Below are 20,242 nucleotides of genomic sequence, written 5' to 3' on the forward strand. Positions count from 1 at the left end.
ATATCCATGTGTTATATATCGTTTAAAGTTCTCAATTAGTAGAACGCAATGAGCAAAATTGTTTCATTCAGAGGCCAAACTGCATTGAGAATTAGTGCATGACATTCCCACTGACACACACAAATATAGTAAACAGGAGTGTCTTTTTGTCACATTTTTCCTTATTACTTTCTGAAACACACATATAACATAGACAATGACACAACAAAACTCACAGCAGACTTTCCTGATTCAAACAAGCCCAAACGCAACATACCATGATAAGCAGATCTTGAAATATTCCTCAAAGAGTGTGGAATAGACATGCACAAAAGGCCGCTCAACACACATTGTGTGTGTGTGTGTTATGTGTGTGTGTGTGTGTTGTATGTGAGTGTGTGTGTTGTATGTGAGTGTGTGTGTGTGTGTGTGTTGTATGTGAGTGTGTGTGTGTGTGTGTGTGTGTATATGAGTGTGTGTGTTGTATGTGAGTGTGTGTGTGTGCTGTATGTGAGTGTGTGTGTGTGTGTTGTATGTGAGTTTGTGTTGTGTGTGTGTTGTATGTGAGTGTGTGTGTGTGTGTTGTATGTGAGTTTGTGTTGTATGTGTGTGTGTGTTGTATGTGCAAACAAACATCCAATTATGTGCTCATCTAAAGAATTGGGATACTCCTGAACACTTAGTATTTATTTATATTGTAGTTCATTTCCAATGGCCGGTCATTTTTGACTGTGAACACAACGAAAAAAACGTTGTCAGGGTCAGAATGACCAGAACACAACATAAGGGTTTATTGACATAAATTCGAAAAGGTAAAAAGTTAATTTGAGGAAAAGCAATGCAAAGTCAGTCATCAACATGCTAATTATTTTATTTATTTATTTATATCTGATATTATACACAAGACACAAAGAGTGTGCGAGTGCTAAGGCAAGATCAATGCCAAAGAATTTTGACATTTTAAATAAAGCATTTAACCAAGTAACATGGGAACAAAGTTAGATATCTTCACAAGGACTAACGTAAGCCAAATAGAAGTCATTAGAGAGAGCTTTGAAAATGTACAGTAGTGTTTTCAGTTAACTACATTTGTTTAGTGTGTTATTCCTGGTTCTGTAAAGTGATCCAAGTTGTACCAGTAAGAACATGAATAATCTTTATACTGTATAAAACACATACTGTAGTTGAAGAAGGTCGAATATTGACACTGTCCATTGGGGTCACCATATTATTATGTCTTGGGTGTTATCAGTTAGCTCCCTATGTCGTGAATGAATATATTATGTACTGTACATACATTTGGGCAAGGGTACTGTTCCACTGAACATTGGGACACTTATGAGTCAATCACCTGTGATGCCATTATGAGCTTGTGCATTAAAGCACATCTGGCCTGGTATTAATGAACAACATCGCTGTATAAATGACACTGTCATGCATTTTCATTGTAGATATTCAGATGTGCAATATTATTATGAAATTGATATCATTTCATGGTCGTTATGGATGAAAGCAGGGCTGTTTCAGACCATCTGGGGTGCGGGGTATTTGGGGAGCAAGACCCCCCAATAGGTGCCGCCCTAGGTGACTGCCTAGTTCGCCTATGCCTAGAAACGGCCCTGGGTGAAAGCTATTACAAACAAATCAGTTTAAATAGAAAATTATGCTTTGACTTTATTATTTTACAATTGTGCTCATCTTCTAATGGCTTGAGCGACTTCAGAAGACATGCAACATTATGGTAAGTGAACATAGTAATCAACGATGCTCCCTGGTTTTTACTTTGCATTTAGGGAGCAAACTGGAACGATTTTGTGATTGAGACAGCCCTAGAAATGGACCGGATTGAGCCTCAACTTTTGTCTGTTGATGATTTGCTGTCTATCTTTTGGACTGGGTGAATATATGAATGGAGAAGCAAGTGTGTAGATGATTAAAGAGCTGATTAGAGCAACAGGAATGATCAATTGACGTCCTATTTCCAGTTAAAAATGCACTCTGTTTGAAGGCATATCTTGGGAAAACTTCCTTTTTTGTTGTACACTCAGTGCCTGAAAGTCAGAAGATAAAAATGAACAAAAGCATCTAATTAGTAGCAAATTGTGCTTATGATCAAAGTAAAGCCTTTGATTATACCATGTCAATATTGGTTATTTTGATTCAGTTGAACTTCACCTTTTTCTTGGCTTTATCGATTGATAGTCCTTTAACATTTAGAGCTGCTATCTTATTCTCAATGTCTGAGACCTGATAAATAACAGATAAATAAATATACAGACAGAATTTTCCGTCTAATAATGTAATAATCAATTATTGAGATGTTTCTCACCTCACTCTCCGTGCTCTGAAATTTAGCGGCTGCCAAAGAGACCTGGTCCTCCAGTTCAGAGAGTTCTGAATCAGTGAGTGGGCCACTGTAGTGATTTTTAGCATTCTGCTCAATCGTTCGCAACTTCCTCTCCATATCGAAGAACGTCCCAGCAGCCAAGTACACCTGCAGTAAAAAAGAAGAAAATGCAGAATTCTGATCAAAAAGCTCATGCACTTCAGTGATACAGTGATGCAAAAGGCACAAAAGCGCTTGGCCATGCCATTGGCATTTTATGTGTCTAATCTCTGTCCTTCAAAAACAAAAAGAGAAACAAGTCTATTAGAGGAATACGCTTACATTTTCCTCAAGTTCCCTGTACGCATCATCAGCCTGCTTAACATCTGTGCCCGCTAACTGAAGTCTGTCAATAGGATTCGAGGGGGCCAACTCGTTCATAGCGCTTTCGGTGGCATTAATTGTTCTTAGAATCTCGGTTGTGATGTCACAAAGGGCCGCTGCAGTGGATCTCTGAAAGCCATGTAAAGGGAACAGTAATTAACTGAGAGGAGCTTAAAACCCTTAAAATTACTTTAGGAAGGTGTTGTCGATGCTAATGTTATAGCTTAATGAGGCACAAATGTTGCTAATGCTTCATGATCCTTAGATAAGTTATTGCTATTTATGAAAACAACCCAGGGGAGATATGAAAGTCAACGAACGACTTTCATGGGATATGAGGATTAACATGCTAGTGTAAAATTCAGCCTTGTTAAAACATGATGTATTTGCTCCAGCATCCTTGTTAAAAGTGTGTTAAAGTACTAATAATATGCAAATCAATTTGTGGGACTTTTAATATCAACTGGTTGACTCTTTCACTCCCGTGGTGAAAATCAAGACTGAATTTGCATTTTATTTTATTTCTTATCTTAAGTGACTTTACTGAGGATTTCACCTTACCTTGGGAAAAGACATCAGCTTTTGGCCTCTATGTATATGTTAGTCATCTTTGTGCTCACCTTTTGCGCTTCAGTGGGCATCTCATCACTGGAGGAGCTCAAGGGTTGTTGGGGTGCAGGGGGTGCAGGGGGCATAGGTGTCTGGCCCCCCTTTAGTGCATGTCTCACAGTAGACCCATTGGACTGAGGAGGCAACTTTGGCTCATCTTCATCAGAAGAAAGTGCCTTGTCACTCATCAGCTCATCTAGTTTTCTCCTCAGCTTGTCCTCCTCCAGCTGCCCTGCTGTGGGCTGAACAGGCTGCAGAGATAACAAAACATCAGTTTACAATAGAATTAAACAATGAGCAACTTTACATGAGAGGGACCTACAGTGCAAAACCTTAGTCCTAAAAAGAACCACTCGAATAAATGCTAATTTGCATGTTTTGAGGTTTTAATCCTACCTGATCAGCCGGCAAAGTCATTTTGACTTCCAGTCGATTCAAGAGACTCTCAATGGCAGACATTCTCTTGCTCAGCTCGTTGATCTACCTCACAGCAACAGTTGAAAGAGAAAGTAATAAACAGCACACTTGTGTTATTGCTATGAGTGCATGTAATACTTGCACAGCCAGACTTTGAAATCAATCATAATAATAGTCCGGCATGAAGAATAATAGTAAGTCTCAAAAGTTGGTGCAGACGTCTCAGAAAACAGAAGAGAAGAATATGTGTGTAGACTTTGTGATCATAATTTCGGTCCATCCAAATATAATAAGCACTGATTAGTAGGGCTGGGTACTGATACAGATTTCCCAATTTGATTCTGATTCGCAAGCTCTCGATTCGATTTGATTCTGAATTTGATTCGATTCAATATTGATACATATGGGTGGAAGGAGTGGTGGTGGCATAGTGGACTAAAGCACATAACTGGTAATCAGAAGGTTGCTGGTTTGATCCCCACAGTCACCACCATTGTGTCCTTGAGTAAGACACTTAACTCCAGGTTGCTCCGGGGGGGATTGTCCCTGTAATAAGTGCACTGTAAGTCTCTTTGGATAAAAGCGTCTCCCAAATACATACATGTCAATGTAATGTAAATATGGGTATATTTATACATGGGACCTTCGAACTAGGTACATTACAAAAATCTAAATTTTACTAATTACATTTATTTAGATTTTCATAATTTTGGTCACATTTTGGCTTTTTAAACATTAACAAATAAATGTATTCAATCAATGAATAAGATATTATACTTCATATATTACATTTTGTCTCATGTTTATTGTTTAATTGCATAATTCATATTATTTACAATATTTGCATTGATTTGTTGAACACGTGCTAAAAGCGGTACTGTCTCTTTAAGAAAGATATTCCTGTAAAGAGCGTCTGTTGATGAGCGCATGTTAACGAGAGAGGACTCGAATGGCTTCATCTCATCTGTGTGATGCATGATTGGAGTTAAATGTTTATTGTTTGTTGTTTTTTATCAATAACTGACTGTAAAGGGTTTTAAAAGAGACATTATTCAATGATAAATGGTTGCGTGGATCTTGTCTTTGGACACGCATTACACGCTTTAAACTCTCAGCGTGCAGTTAAAGGATAAAGTGCGAAATTTGTTTGCAAATGCGATAGATTTCCTCATAATAGTGGAGGGTGTGTATAGAGTAAAAAATTGATCTTGGGATATATGTGTTCAGTAAATAATCATATTTCATATGTTATGGAAATGTAACACTTCTAATAAGTCAGTAAATTAAAAACACCTGGTAAGAGTTGGTTATGTTGCCTGTATGCATTATAAAGTCTTTAAAACGACACCCATTTTGTGTTATTCAGGTGAGTACTTATTAATTAATTTGACGATTTCTTTTTCAGCATGGAACATCAAAAGTGTGCCAAAATATGTATTATTTAAGCGACTCAAGAGCAACATGTATAATGAATAATATGCACCTAAATGTTAACATGTTCACATACTTTTAACTCATTTTTAATGCTACAATAATTTAATAATACTTTTGAATCCAGAAATTGCATTGGTTTTATTTATTTATGAAATATATAGTTAGAGTTTTGGCTGTGTACTCACAGAACGATGCAGTAGGTTCGACGGAGAAGCACAAGTCAGCTTTACTGCTAAATGCGCGGTAACGTTTACCTTTGCGTGGTGAAATTCTGCGGGTGAAGAAGGCGTGTGTGGGAGTTGAGCGTATGGGGAAAAAACGAATTGTCAAGCTGCCTCTTTTTAATTCTGCTCTTTATATTCTGTGAGAGTGAAGTTAAAAAGAAACTTGCTTCCAAAATTATATTTGTTTATTGGCCGCGCCTTGAGACTACACATGAGGTTAAACTAATCTAAGCAACAATAGTTGGTTAAGCATAACCATACTTAAAATATAAAGACTATGATCGTACCGGTGGTGGTCCTAGATGAATGTTTTCCTGAGATGATGCTCGACTGCGGCGTCGTGGGGGCAGCTGGTGGACGGGGACACGAAACATGCCCTCCTCCTCTGAAGTGTCCAGGTAGATCTGGCGCGGAGCCATTGAGGAGTTGATTTTTGAGAGAGATCGAGCACGTATAATTCTGTGTTCAGAGTATAGGCCGTCATCTAAAACAAAGTAGAAGGGGACAAATAAAAAACTATTTTCAGGGTAATATCATATAAAGTAGATTTCAGGATTTCTAGGATTTCTTTCTATTTGTTCTTGTTATATTTAAAGGGTTTGTCACATTGTAAAATGTTTGTGGGCTCGTCAGGGAGTGTGTGTGTGTGTGTGTGTGTGTGTGTGTGTGTGTGTGTGTTTTGCCAGTTGCATAGTTACTATGTAACTAGATATATACAGTGAAGCATTAGTCCTTTTGCATTTAGTTGTCCCGGGGGGTCAGTGACCCCGGGTCCAGGGACAGATTAACCATCAGGCCTATTGGGACATTGCTCAGGGGCCTCTAAACCCAAAAGGCCCCGAGCTCTAAATCATATATTTATTTATTAGATATTAATCATAAATCCACATAAATTTATTAGCCTTATGTCAAATACCATTTGTTCGGCCAAATAATATAATCTGTAAATATTTAAAGATAACTATGTATAATTATATATATATATACACTCACCTAAAGGATTATTAGGAACACCTGTTCAATTTCTCATTAATGCAATTATCTAATCAACCAATCACATGGCAGTTGCTTCAATGCATTTAGGGGTGTGGTCCTGGTCAAGACAATCTCCTGAACTCCAAACTGAATGTCAGAATGGGAAAGAAAGGTGATTTAAGCAATTTTGAGCGTGGCATGGTTGTTAGTGCCAGACGGGCCGGTCTGAGTATTTCACAATCTGCTCAGTTACTGGGATTTTCACACACAACCATTTCTAGGGTTTACAAAGAATGGTGTGAAAAGGAAAAACATCCAGTATGCGGCAGTCCTGTGGGCTGAAAATGCCTTGTTGATGCTAGAGGTCAGAGGAGAATGGGCCGACTGATTCAAGCTGATAGAAGAGCAACTTTGCCTGAAATAACCACTGCTACAACCGAGGTATGCAGCAAAGCATTTGTGAAGCCACAACATGCACAACCTTGAGGCGGATGGGCTACAACAGCAGAAGACCCCACCGGTACCACTCATCTCCACTACAAATAGGAAAAAGAGGCTACAATTTGCAAGAGCTCACCAAAATTGGACAGTTGAAGACTGGAAAAATGTTGCCTGGTCTGATGAGTCTCGATTTCTGTTGAGACATTCAGATGGTAGAGTCAGAATTTGGCATAAACAGAATGAGAACATGGATCCATCATGCCTTGTTACCACTGTGCAGGCTGGTGGTGGTGGTGTAATGGTGTGGGGGATGTTTTCTTGGCACACTTTAGGCCCCTTAGTGCCAATTGGGCATCGTTTAAATGCCACGGCCTACCTGAGCATTGTTTCTGACCATGTCCATCCCTTTATGGCCACCATGTACCCATCCTCTGATGGCTACTTCCAGCAGGATAATGCACCATGTCACAAAGCTCGAATCAATTCAAATTGGTTTCTTGAACATGACAATGAGTTCACTGTACTAAAATGGCCCCCACAGTCACCAGATCTCAACCCAATAGAGCATCTTTGGGATGTGGTGGAACGGGAGCTTCGTGCCCTGGATGTGCATCCCACAAATCTCCATCAACTGCAAGATGCTATCCTATCAATATGGGCCAACATTTCTAAAGAATGCTTTCAGCACCTTGTTGAATCAATGCCACGTAGAATTAAGGCAGTTCTGAAGGCGAAAGGGGGTCAAACACAGTATTAGTATGTGTTCCTAATAATCCTTTAGGTGAGTGTATGTATGTATAATCATTATATATTGAGTTATTGTTATATGAGGGGCTTTCTCAGCAAATATTTGTATATGTGATTAATCACGATTAATTAATCGGGACACCATGTAATTAATTTGATTAAAAATCAATATAATATATCTGTATAATACATACAGTTCAAGTTTGGTACTGTTGGGTTCAGGTTTAAGAATTAAAAACAATCGCACAACTAACCGGGAGAGAGAGTACAAAGCTGCAGAGCACTAAATAGTCTACAGGGAAGATAACAAACACAATGTCCTCTTTATGAACATCATTTAGCAAATACTTCATGTGCACCAATCACAAGGGAGAGCCACACGTGTGCTCAACAACAGAGAGTTGAGCTTAATATTGGCAAATGCATTCTCTAATAAGAGGCGCACACCAAGTGCACTTAATAAGGAATGTGCATAGACACTGACAGACATAATAATGATTAAAAAAAACACATTAATGCCATCTTATTGGTCACTTATAATTACAATGCATGCAACTTTTTTAAACTCATAGTAATTGAGATGCATGCATTTAAAAATGCACTTGTTACACCGAACCATTCAAAATGAACTAGTGAATTTAAAACAATTGCTTAAAAATTCTTAAAAGAGTCTTAAAGGAAATGGTGACCATTTATAAGACGTATACATGCTAATTATAGCTTACTGAAATCTTGATGTAGCCTATCATTCATTTTACCCAAGAATGTTACTGCATTAGTCATTCTAAAGAACAGCACGGCTTAAAGTTTGTGGGTAAAACCAGAGTGTTCGGGTGTATTGACTAATTTAAACATTTGTCATGAGCCTGTTTTTTTATATATCAAAACATTTTAATTTGTAAATTTACAAAAAAATTTGGTGTATCTCAGGATATAAAAAAATAAAAAATATAAATTATAAAAAAAAATATTTTCTCAATTATTAAAACAGCAAATTATGCTTTATATGTGTACAAGGGACATTTAAGGTATAATACATTTGCCCCCCTACAAATGAACACCCCCCCCCCACCCCCCATGGTCTAAAACCCTAACCCCTAACCCCAACCCTAACCCCTAACCTCTAACCCCTAACCCCTAACCCTAACCCCTAACCCCTAACCCCTAACCCCTAACCCTAACCCCTAACCCTAACCCCTAACCCCAACCCTAACCCCTAACCCCTAACCCTAACCCCTAACCCCAACCCCTAACCCCTAACCCCTAACCCTAACCAATGTTGTGAAAGGAAGCAAGTGAGGGAGGGAACGAAATAAAGATGGACGCAGGAATGTATTTGCTTAACCTGGGCGAGAGAACCTGTCAAGGCTTGTCCTCCGGTTCATGCGATGATGATGGTGATGGTACATGTCAGAGCTGTATTCTAGATCATTCCGCTGAATTCCTCTCTCTTCCTGGATGTACTGGAGATGAGAGACAGGAGTGACTATAATGCCTGAGCACCCATTTAAAGTGTGAATGTTGATAACAATACGCAGAGGCCCCTCAATACCTGGACAGACGGTCTGCGAGAGTGAGTGACATACTCGTCCATGTCAAGATCCGTTGGGTGGACAGAGAGCAGACGCTTGGACTTTCGCGACTGTGAGGAAGTCAGGACAATTTTTAATTGGTTTAAAATAACGTGAGTGCCAAAGAGAGCGAGTGACTGTTCTGAAAATAATGATTTAATCCAGTTCAGTTCAAGAAAAGCTTTTTGTCTTAACTGCACACTTTAAAAGATCCCCAGCACTTTTAGGTAATGAATCTAACATATTCCCAGGAATTCAAAAAGAAATCTACCTGCTTATAGCGTTGTGCTTCAGCTACATCAATATGCTCATCATCATGACCATTATATACATCTAAGAAAAACATATAGAAACATATACCCCAATGTAAAAAGTGTTTCCATAGTTTTAGTACGTCAAGAACACTTGGGCAACCGCCCTCAGCTTTGCTCTGTGACAACATCGGCTATTTCTTTCTTTTGTGCGTTTACTCACTGCGGCCGTCAGGCATGCTCTGTGTGTCATCATCACGATGCCCTATGGAAATAAAGGACAGCAATGTGAGTACTGGTCCTGTGCATTATGAGAACACAACAAGCAGAAAATCTGACTGTGCTGTCTACCTTCTCTACAGAAGTCAGGCAATTGAACAGATTATACGCTGAAGTACATAATGCATAAACATGTATTATGTGCATGATAAAAGATAGATGTCACACTTCAGTCAGCTTTAACCCTGGGGTACATGTACTGTACATCCCCTTCTGAGTATTCAGCCTGTTTATCATGTTTCTATATAACATGTTCCATCATGCAAGGTTATAAACAACATCACCAAGCTCTACGGTGCCCCACAGCATGTGGCCCAGTTTATAACTCTGAACGGAGTTTTTTGCATTCAACAGACACATAAACTAATATCCTCTCAGTAACATTGGTTAACTAATGATATCTCTGCGGTCTCTTGCTGTTCTTCATCTCAAAGCTAAGCTATATAGGCGTTACATATTTACATTTGTAATACTATTGATCATTAAAGGGATGTTCAGTGTTCAATACAAGTTAAGCTCAATTATTCACATTGTCATAGCTCACATTTATTTTGTCTTGACCTTCCTTTTCTTAAAAAGCAAGAATCGGTGTGACATTGAGACACTTACAGTACAATGGAAGTGAATGGGGCCAATTTATGAATGTTAAAAAACTCACTGTGTCTAAAGTTTAACACAAGACATAAACAATACATGTGTTTTCTGTGATTAAAAACACTTACTAACATTTTCTGTGTAAAGTCATGGCCATGATGATGTAATGTCAACAAACCCTAAAATTACTGTAAAATTATAATTTAAACATCTTTTAGAGTTTTAACAGAATAATTAATGTAAGTGCTTTTATAAAATTATAAGCTTCACATTTCTGCCTTTAAACCCTCCAAAAATTGACCCCATTCACTTCCATCGTAAATGTCTCAATATAACCTGGGGTTTTTTTCTCCTCAATTTGGAACGCCCAATTCCCACTACTTAGTAGGTCCTCTTGGTGGTGCGGTTACTCGCCTCAATCCGGGTGGCAGAGGACAAGTCTCAGTTGCCTCCGCATTTGAGAGCGTCAATCGGCGCATCTGATCACGTGACTCGTTGTGCATGACATCACGGTGACTCACAGCATGTGGAGGCTCATGCTACTCTCCACGATCCACTCACAACTCACCACACGCCCCATTGAGAGAACCACTAATCACCACCACGAGGAGGTTACCCCATGTGACTCTACCCTCCCTAGCCAGTTTGAATGCTAAGGAGACCTGACTGGAATCAGGGTTGATAGTCAGTGTTAATACTCACTGAGTTACCCAGGCCCCGCCAATTTTTGCTTTTTTTAAAGACAAGGAGGGATGAGTCGAAAATAAATATATATGGTAATCAACATTGTGCCACAAATGCTGTTGATTGAGCTTAACTTGTATTGAACCTGGAATATTCCTTTAAAAACTCAACAACCTAAACTCATTATTATGCATAGGTATTCATGCATAATATGTGTACGTACATTTTGTGCATTTGGACAGATGATAAAACATGCTCCATGGACATAATGAGTAAACCTGTGGTAGTGGTTACTTTTCTTCAGTATACAAAATATAACATCAGAAAGACGGACAGTGACAATAATTATAAATTATCATTATATAAAATTAGATATAAGTAATATACTGTATATATAATCCCACCTTTACCCCTAAAACCTAACCCTTAACATTTTTAAACAAACAAACAAACACGTATTTGGGACTGTTCCTCAGACAAAGCTGGGATCTGACGACTTGGATTATCAGAATCCGAATGATCTTTAATGCCAAGTGTCCTCACATTCACAAGGAATTATTTTTTTGGTGCTAGGAGAAACCAGTGCACACAGAATGCTACAGTGTGACACAAAATATAAAACAAGGTAAGATTATAAATAGACATACATATAACAAAAAGGCATATGTACATGTGCAAGTGGTAAAGTATGTGCAAGGTAGGGGTATGCACAGTTATTTAAATTTTTTATTTTATTGTACCCTTTTCTCCCAATTTGAATTGCCCAATTTTCACTACTTAGAAGGTCCTCGTGGTGGTGCGGTTATTCACCGCAATCCGGGTGGCGGAGGACAAGTCTCAGTTGCCTCAGTCTTCCTAGAATGTCAATCTGCGCATCTTATCATGTGACTCGTTGTGCATGACACCAAGGAGACTCCCGGCATCATGCTGCTCTCCATGATCCAAGCACATCCACAGACTGCAGACTGAGTAGCAGGAGGGGGGAGGAGGGGGGTTCCAAGAGTTGTTGGTGTGTGTGTGTGAAGTGAAGATCAGAGTGGGGAAGGGGTGTGATACTGGGCTTTTCAAACCTGCAGTTAAACACATTCAGTTCAGAGTGAGGGGGAGGTGTCTTTTAGCTTGTAGTTCCAGCTCTGCTTCATTAGTACATCGCTTTACAGTCCTTACTACAGGCTTAGCTGATTTCAGTTTCTGCTTATAGGTAGGGAGAAGATGAACCAGACAGTGATCAGAGGGTCCTAAAGCTGCATGTGGGACACAGAGATATGCATCCTTTACAGTGGTGTTGCAGTTATCCAGTATATTTCCGTCTATGGTGCGTCATGTGTTGTGTTTATATTTTGGCAGTTCACGAGTGAGGTTTTCTTTATTAAAATCACCCAGAATAATGATAAGAGACTCCGGGAGTTGTTGCTCGTGTCTGTGATGTGATAAGCCAGCTTTTGCAATACTGCATTCATGCATGCTTGTGGAGGAATATAAACACTCACCAAAATGAATGAGGAAAACTCCCACAGCGGGTAGAACGGCTTATAGTTGATGAAGAGCTCTTCTACATTAAGACAGAACATCTTCTTCAATGCTGTTACATCTGTACAGACACTTTCATTGATGTTAGAATGCGTTCCACCATCTCTCGTTTTCCCCGATAACTCTGCAATGCAATCTGCTATGAACAGCTGGAAGCCCGTCAGATGTAATGCGCTGTCCGTGATGGCTTCACTCGACCAGATTTCCATGAAACACAGAGCAGCGGAGTTAGTTTGAGTGAGCAGAAGTAGTTTGTCCGTTTTGTTGATGAGGGAGCAGACAATCGGCAGATGAATACTCGGCAGCGAGTCCTAAAGCCATGTTGATGAAGCTTCCCTCACTTGCGTCACTTTGAGCACTTGTAGAACACCTCTGCACCTCCTACTAAGATGTCTAATAAAATGTCCAAGTAATCAAACACTGGCAAAGAATTATCAGGTATTCTCTGCCGAATATTCAGCAATTCAGCCCTGGTGAAACTGATCGGGGAAAAGTGACAAAAGACATGACAAACAAAAGTAACAAACACTAGAACGCTCCAAACGAAGCAGCCATCTGCGGCGCCATCTTGAATTACATAATTGCGGATTGTATTACTTTTATGATTGTTTTTTTGGTCAAATCTAATGATTAAGTATTGATTAAACGATTACAAATGTTTTATTTATTTTAACATTTTAAAGTTTAGTCTTGGTTAAAGTGATGTAATCCTTTTAAACAAGTTGAACACTACAGATTCACATGGAACAGACTAAAACCATTATAAAGTCAATTTAGGTAAATGCATCAACTGCATCAAATAAATGTGTTGGCATTGAACATTTAATGAATCTCATTGATTATACATACAATAAAATCCACAAATTAATTCTGTATAATATTCATAGATTCAATAAGGATACACAATAATTTGTATGTCTCAAATGTTGTTAAAATGTAGAATGATGCAGTCCATATCAATATTGTGTGTCAATGTCTATGCAAATGTAAGCAAATGTCTATGTGGGTACTATAACCACACTTAATGTAAGAATAAATACAAATCCTCATGATATCATGTTGCAACTAAAATCCCTGTGCAAATATTCAAATAAAATAATTCCCAAAGTAACAAACTGCATTGCAGAATTACTGATGTGTAAACTCTAATAAGCAATCAATTTCTAGTGTATCAGATTGTATTATATAATGTATCTATGTAAATCTTAACACTCACTTGGATAACCACTTCAAATGGCTAGTGATAAACTGAATCAGTATGGTGACAGCTTATTTGGACACATTAAAGGTTATCAGAAGGCTTTTAATAGCACCCACCCTCTTCATTTAATCTCTTGTACAGTGACCTCATCACCTTTGCACTGCCAAAACACTTAAAGCGAGAGCGTATGTTGTCATGATACCACCCCAAGGTTCCAATTTTCAGGACCCTACATAGACAAACAGGTGTTATACAACAGATTTCATATTACTGATTAATTATACACATACACTCCGTGGCCAAAAGAACGTGCATAACCAAACATCACACTCGTATATGCTTGTTGAGCATTTCCTTTAAAAAAACCATGGGCAGCTTATACACTTCTGGGAAGGCTTTCCACTAGATGCTGGAACATGACTGTGGGGATTTGCTCCCATTTAGACACAAGAACATCAGTCGGAATTCCAAATCATGCCAAAGGTGTTCAAAGGGGTTCAGATCTGGGCTTTGTGAAGGCTCAGTAAAACATTTCGTTATGGAACTCGCCATGTGCACAGGGGCATTGTCATGCTGGTATAAAAAAAGAGCCCCTTTCTACTAGAAATGCTTTTTTGGGTAAATTGCATGGTTGTAGTGTACTTTTGGCCATGGAGTTGTAGTTTACCCAAAGGTATAGGCTGTAAACTCTGAAAACGTGTACCAAATGTTATCCAATTTTTTCTAACCTTGCCATGCGGCAGGGGTCGCATACCCAGCCACGCTCCTTCTTGTTGTAGCGACTACAAGTTTTGCAGGTGTAGAGTTTGCAGTCCATGCACTGGCGCTTGCTGTTCACCAGGAACTTAAAGGGTTGCAGGCAGCGGATACAGTGAGAGTCCACCAGGTTTGATTGAGATCCCAAGAGTTCAATCTTCGTTTCTTCCTTTTCTATCTTGGATTTCAGCTCCCTTTAGTGTAATACAAACACACACAGCCTCTTACAATGTCTGAACATAATGACATACATGATTATGTGACTTCCAGTGTTTTCCAAACTGGGGGTACGTGTACTGTTTAACCAGGCTCGCACTTGTCAGTCGTCCACGATTTTAGTTCTTCTGCTGTTTATACAGTAATTTGTATTAAAGGTTAGATGCATATGGAGTTTTGAAGTTCAAAAGCTTTGATGACAGGTGTTAGAAATTAAGCGACACTGAATGTTCCATATTTACACGCAGTAATTTTCAATCACATTTGCTTGCACGGTAAAGAACTGCTTTTAAATTGTTGCATGATGACTTTTCAGCAAATGAGCTCAAACTTGCTAACAGTGTCAAATGTGACATAAAAAGCCCCTTGAGCTGACCGCGCAATTGCACAGATACGTACCCACAATGCTGGAATTCTGCCAGCAATGCCGTACCTGCAATTATGCGCATTTCCAGGCCCAGAACCGAACTCTATTCTTGTATACCACAACGCGATGAGGTTGGAGTTTTCAAGTTATGCAGTTATATCATATCTAGCATTCCCATTGCAATCGGTAAGCCATTTATTCAGTATATGATTAATATAACATGTACAAAACATATAAAAATATAACATGTTAATATAAGGTAGTTGTTTTACAAAGATAATTGTGTTAGACATATTTTCAAATGACCTTGTGTGAATTTTATCTATGCATTGGAGAGGGGGTACACGAAAGGATGTTGAATGTTTGAAGGGGTACACCACGGAGTGGTGGTGGTGTAGTGGCCTAAGCACATAACTGGTAATCTGGTAATCAGAAGTACACTGGTTCAAATCCCACAGCCACCACCATTGTGTCCTTGAGCAAGTCACTTAACTCCAGGTTGCTCCGGGGGGATTGTCCCTGTAATAAGTGCACTGTAAGTCGCTTTGGATAAAAGCGTCTGCCAAATGCATAAATGTAAATGTAAATGTACACCACTGTTAAAAGTTTGGGAACCACTGATCAATGCAAACCCTGACATTTCAACACAAGTGGTTTAGAAAAAATGCTACAATTTGACAAATAATCTTGTATATATATTTCTTTATTTTATAAATATTTTATTTAATGTCTAAATATACATCCAATGCATAACTTGTGATAATATCTAGAAACTGAGTTTGTAACGACATTGGCTTATAGTGATCAGCAAATGCATGAAGTTCTGGAGCCATCTACTGGACATACTTGTTATTTCATGCAATTGTTGTTTTTTATTCTAGCGGATGTCACCAGAGACCCCCAATGCATGACAAATTGTGATGTTTTAACCCTCTTTCAATTTACTGAAATGAAGGTTATTGTTGAAATGAAGACAACATAAAATGTGCTTATTTTAAATGATAATTAATGGTGGAATTTAGTAATTAAGAGGTAAATAAGGTCTAAATACCATAAAATCCCCACGTTTTTACTTTAGTAAAATTTGTGATTTTACATATCTTTAAAAAATTTACCAAAAAATTAAATGTTACACATGTATGTTCTGTAATGGCAATAAACATTTGAATACTATAAAGCGCTCCTCTAATCACTTATTTTCCTTTATATTCCCATTAATACTTCAAATCAGCCCTTGAACACTGTCTGTGTGTCTTAAAAAATCTGATCAAGAATAAAATTGTCCCCATAATCAAACAGAAAAGAACATATTTTTTCCAACATGAACAATTGAATCACCAAACAGAGACGTCCTTTTAGCAAAAGAACAGAGCTCTGGGGCATCTTGTTCTCCCAGAAAGTGGTATGGTGTGATCGGGCCTTGTGACTATTCCATGATCATCATGATGTTTTTACAACAGTGGCCTTTCTCATAGCCCTGTTCCAATCTTGTTTACTACAGACAGAGTATGTACTATAGAGACATTATAAAGAGATCACACATTGTAAATACTAGACCGACAGAGCCCAAGACTACATATGAATATAAGACTGCCTTTTGGAGTCAGCGGTGATGCTTGTGTCACTGTATTAAAGTTTAAATCCAGTGTTAGGTGAAGTCACAGCAGATTTGTCTCAATGGTAATATAACGTTTAACAATGTAATTTAAAGTCCTCACCCAAGCCGCTCTTCTTCCTTTTTTCTCAGCGTAAAATCTCTCTGAATGACCTCCAATACATGTTTGGCCTCCTCTTCTGATAGTCTGGACAGGTCTAACTTCTTGTCCATACTTAGAGCTCAGATGATCTTTATTTTATGTCCTTAACAATAACAACAATACACATGACCAATGTGTACGAATTCTCTTTTGGGTCATTCCTACAGTTCTGTGCCTTTTCGGCAGTGAAACGTTTGAAAAATGAAACACACTTTTATTAGTATCTTTGTTACGGCAACACTTTACAATACGGGTGCATTAATAAGCATTAATTAATGCTTAACTAATGCACAGATAATATTGAGTTAATGTATGACTCATGATTAACTAAGCATTAATTAATGCTTAACTAATGCACAGATAATATTGAGTTAATGTATGACTCATGATTAACTAAGCATTAATTAATGCTTAACTAATGCACAGTTAATATTGCGTTAATGTATGACTCATGATTAACTAATCATTAATTAATGCTTAACTAATGCACAGATAATATTGAGTTAATGTATGACTCATGATTAACTAAGCATTAATTAATGCTTAACTAATGCACAGATAATATTGAGTTAATGTATGACTCATGATTAACTAAGCATTAATTAATGATTGCCACATCAGCAACTAATAAAGAGTCTGTCTGATTAATATATGAAGTCATATATGAATTGCTATTAATTAAATGTGTAATTGTGGATTTATTCCCTAACAAATTATTATATGAACTAATAGTGTTAATGAATGTGTTAATTACTACAATGAGCCAACTAATATGCATTAATACATGCTTAATTACTGCATTATTACTGCAAAATACACGTATTTATATGTGATATTTTGTTTATCTCTTTTTTATCTCTGCATCCCACTGTTTTTTTTTCATTAGTGAGGCAATGTTTTTGGAAAACGATGTTAAATAAACAGCTTTTATAAAGTCCAATGATGTCATTAATGATAAATTAGTTTTCAAGTCATTACTATTTAAGCAGTACTTTGGCTGAATCAGCATATTTTTTAATTAATTATTAACTAATGGTTTGCAAAGATATCATTATGTTATGACTTTACTTGTTGAGGCACATGACTATTAACTCATCATTAAGTAATTGTTGTAATTAACACATGAATTTTCAGTAATAATGCAGTAATTAATCATGTATTAATGCATATTATGCACCCATATTGTGTGGAAGTTCAAATACATGGCTTCGGCTCGTTGTGGTAATTAACACATTAATTAACACTATTAGTTCATATTATAAGTAGTTAGGGAATTAATCCATGATGACACATTTAATTAATAGCAATTCATATATGACTTAATATATTAATCAGACAGACTCATTATTAGTTGCTGATGTTGCAATCATTAATTAATTCTTAGTTAATCATGAGTCATACATTAACTCATTATTATCTGTGCATTAGTTAAGCATGAATTAATGCTTATTAATACACCCGTATTGTAAAGTGTTACCATTTGTTACTATGTTACTTTATTAAAGGCACATTTTAAAGATTGTATTAATCATACAGGTCACGGGAATATTTCAGATATCCATCCTGTTAGATGGGCAGGGTCAGTATGGACAATAACTAAACTTAAATTAAGGACTTGAAAACAGAAAATTAGGAATCCAATGAGTTATCACTTTTGTTGCCATGTGTTTGACATGCAGCTCTGTGGAAGTGAAGAAATGACACTTGTGCAATAAATTACAATTATTTCAGTTATTTAGAATTTGACTTCAAGGCCTGCATCAGTGTGTAACATTATACATATATATATTTATTTAGCAAACCAGTTAAACATCATAAATACCATAACTTGTACTGGGGACTTAAAAGGCACCAAACTGTAGTAATGACCTTTTTATCATTCCACCTCTCTGAGAAATCATTGGTTTCCAATATAACATTAGGACAACAAATGTGCTTTTAGAACATGCATTATATTCATAAAGTGCTGCAGTCATCATAATCAAGACTCTATCTATTGAGTTTGCCCATTTCTAGAACATATCGCAGTCTGGTGCCAACATTTGATATAAATATACATATAAACTGTTTCAAAAATAATTCATAATACATTTTTCTTTGACGTTTAGCAAACACCTCTATCAATAATTCAAACAAGTTATGAATTCCATTATGAAAGAGACATATAAATAGATAAAATAAATACTGCTAACACATCAACTGACCTCAACAACTCGTTGTAAATTACTTTCTGGCGTAATTCTATTACTGCATTGATTTGTTGTGGCTCCTCATAGATATGCATGATGTGATGATGTAATGATTTCACTGTGTTACATGTCATTTAACGCTGGAGATTAATCAAGTTTGAAACCTGCTAAAACAGTCTTACAAAATAATAAAAGATGACAACCTAACTGCAAGAAGAATTCACTTAATACACCTGTTAAAATGACATAAGTCTTACATTAAAATGTTAAAAAGCAGAGTTTAAACTTACAGAAGTGGTGCAGAAATGTTACTGAAGATTTTGTTCACCTCGCTTGCAGACGAGGAGCTGTTCTTGCCAAGTCTCTCAGAATGAGGCAAACGATGTGAGAATAGTTAGAGGTATGGCCTGTCATCTTAATCACATGTCTGTTCAAATGAAAAAGGGAGAGGAAAAAGATCACCCTGTCCTTGCTTAAAATGAATATTTTTTTTCCCTTCAAATGGATTAAAACTACAATCATTTGAATAATAATGTGTGTGTATATATATATATATATATATATATATGTAAAATGCATGTACAGGCCAGGTCGGAATATTGCGCACCCAATCGGCCTGATGAGGCACGCGAGGGATAAAGGCGGCTGGTGACGATGGTTCGAGAGAGAGAGAGAATTACAGGCATGTCCGTCGTGTGTGTTTGTTTATGTGTTTGTGCTTTTGGTTTTGGTTTAAGTTTGCATTAAATTATGATTTATGTTGACTAGCCGGTTCCCGCCTCCTCCTTGCCCATCCTTAACTGTGTTACAATCCGTAACACTCTTTTTCAATTATCTGTTGTCCAATGTCTGTGTTTCTTTGCCCACTCGAACCTTTTCTTTTTGTTTTTCTGTTTCAAAAGTGGCTTTTTCTTTGCAATTCTTCCCATAAGTCCTCCTGAGTCTTCTCTTTACTGTTGTACATGAAACTGGTGTTGAGCGGGTAGAATTCAATGAAGCTGTCAGCGGAGGACATGTGAGGCGTCTATTTCTCAAACTAGAGACTCTGATGTACTTATCCTCTTGTTTAGTTGTACATCTGGTCTTCCACATCTCTTTCTGTTCTTTAGAGAAAAAAAGTGGCTTAAAGCACACGATTTTCAGTTGTGCTTTAAGACTGTAGTTACACCTTTGTATGAAATCTGCAGTTTTTTTATCATTTCAAGCATTGTATCGCCTTCATTCCTCAAAGCAATGATTGACTGACGAGTTTCTAGAGAAAGTTGTTTCTTTTTGGCCATTTGTGACCTAATATTGACCTGAAGACATGCC

At 37.5% G+C, this 20,242-nt stretch overlaps 1 protein-coding gene across 3 annotated transcripts; it reads right to left on the reverse strand.

The window, feature by feature from the left end:
* Window positions 1–185: 185 nt before the first annotated feature.
* Window positions 186–19,304, reverse strand: LOC127654031 (melanophilin-like). Of its 3 annotated transcripts, none has more exons than XM_052140971.1 (15): window positions 19,260–19,304; window positions 16,704–16,845; window positions 14,375–14,596; window positions 13,763–13,875; window positions 9,582–9,623; window positions 9,379–9,440; window positions 9,089–9,178; window positions 8,882–8,999; window positions 5,661–5,857; window positions 3,695–3,778; window positions 3,310–3,549; window positions 2,648–2,818; window positions 2,309–2,473; window positions 2,155–2,226; window positions 186–2,030 (listed from the first exon to the last, which is right to left on the reverse strand). In XM_052140971.1, the coding sequence occupies exons 2-15, from the start codon at window positions 16,811–16,813 to the stop codon at window positions 1,965–1,967; spliced, it is 1,752 nt and encodes a 583-aa protein (XP_051996931.1). In that variant the 5' UTR covers window positions 16,814–16,845; window positions 19,260–19,304; the 3' UTR covers window positions 186–1,964. The 3 variants fall into 3 exon arrangements, with proteins under 3 accessions (XP_051996931.1, XP_051996932.1, XP_051996933.1); XM_052140972.1 differs by having other exon boundaries at window positions 19,222–19,292; XM_052140973.1 differs by lacking the exon at window positions 2,648–2,818.
* Window positions 19,305–20,242: the final 938 nt, after the last annotated feature.

This window comes from Xyrauchen texanus, chromosome 13, assembly GCF_025860055.1.
Source record: "Xyrauchen texanus isolate HMW12.3.18 chromosome 13, RBS_HiC_50CHRs, whole genome shotgun sequence".
In the NCBI taxonomy this organism is placed as follows: Eukaryota; Metazoa; Chordata; class Actinopteri; order Cypriniformes; family Catostomidae; genus Xyrauchen; species Xyrauchen texanus.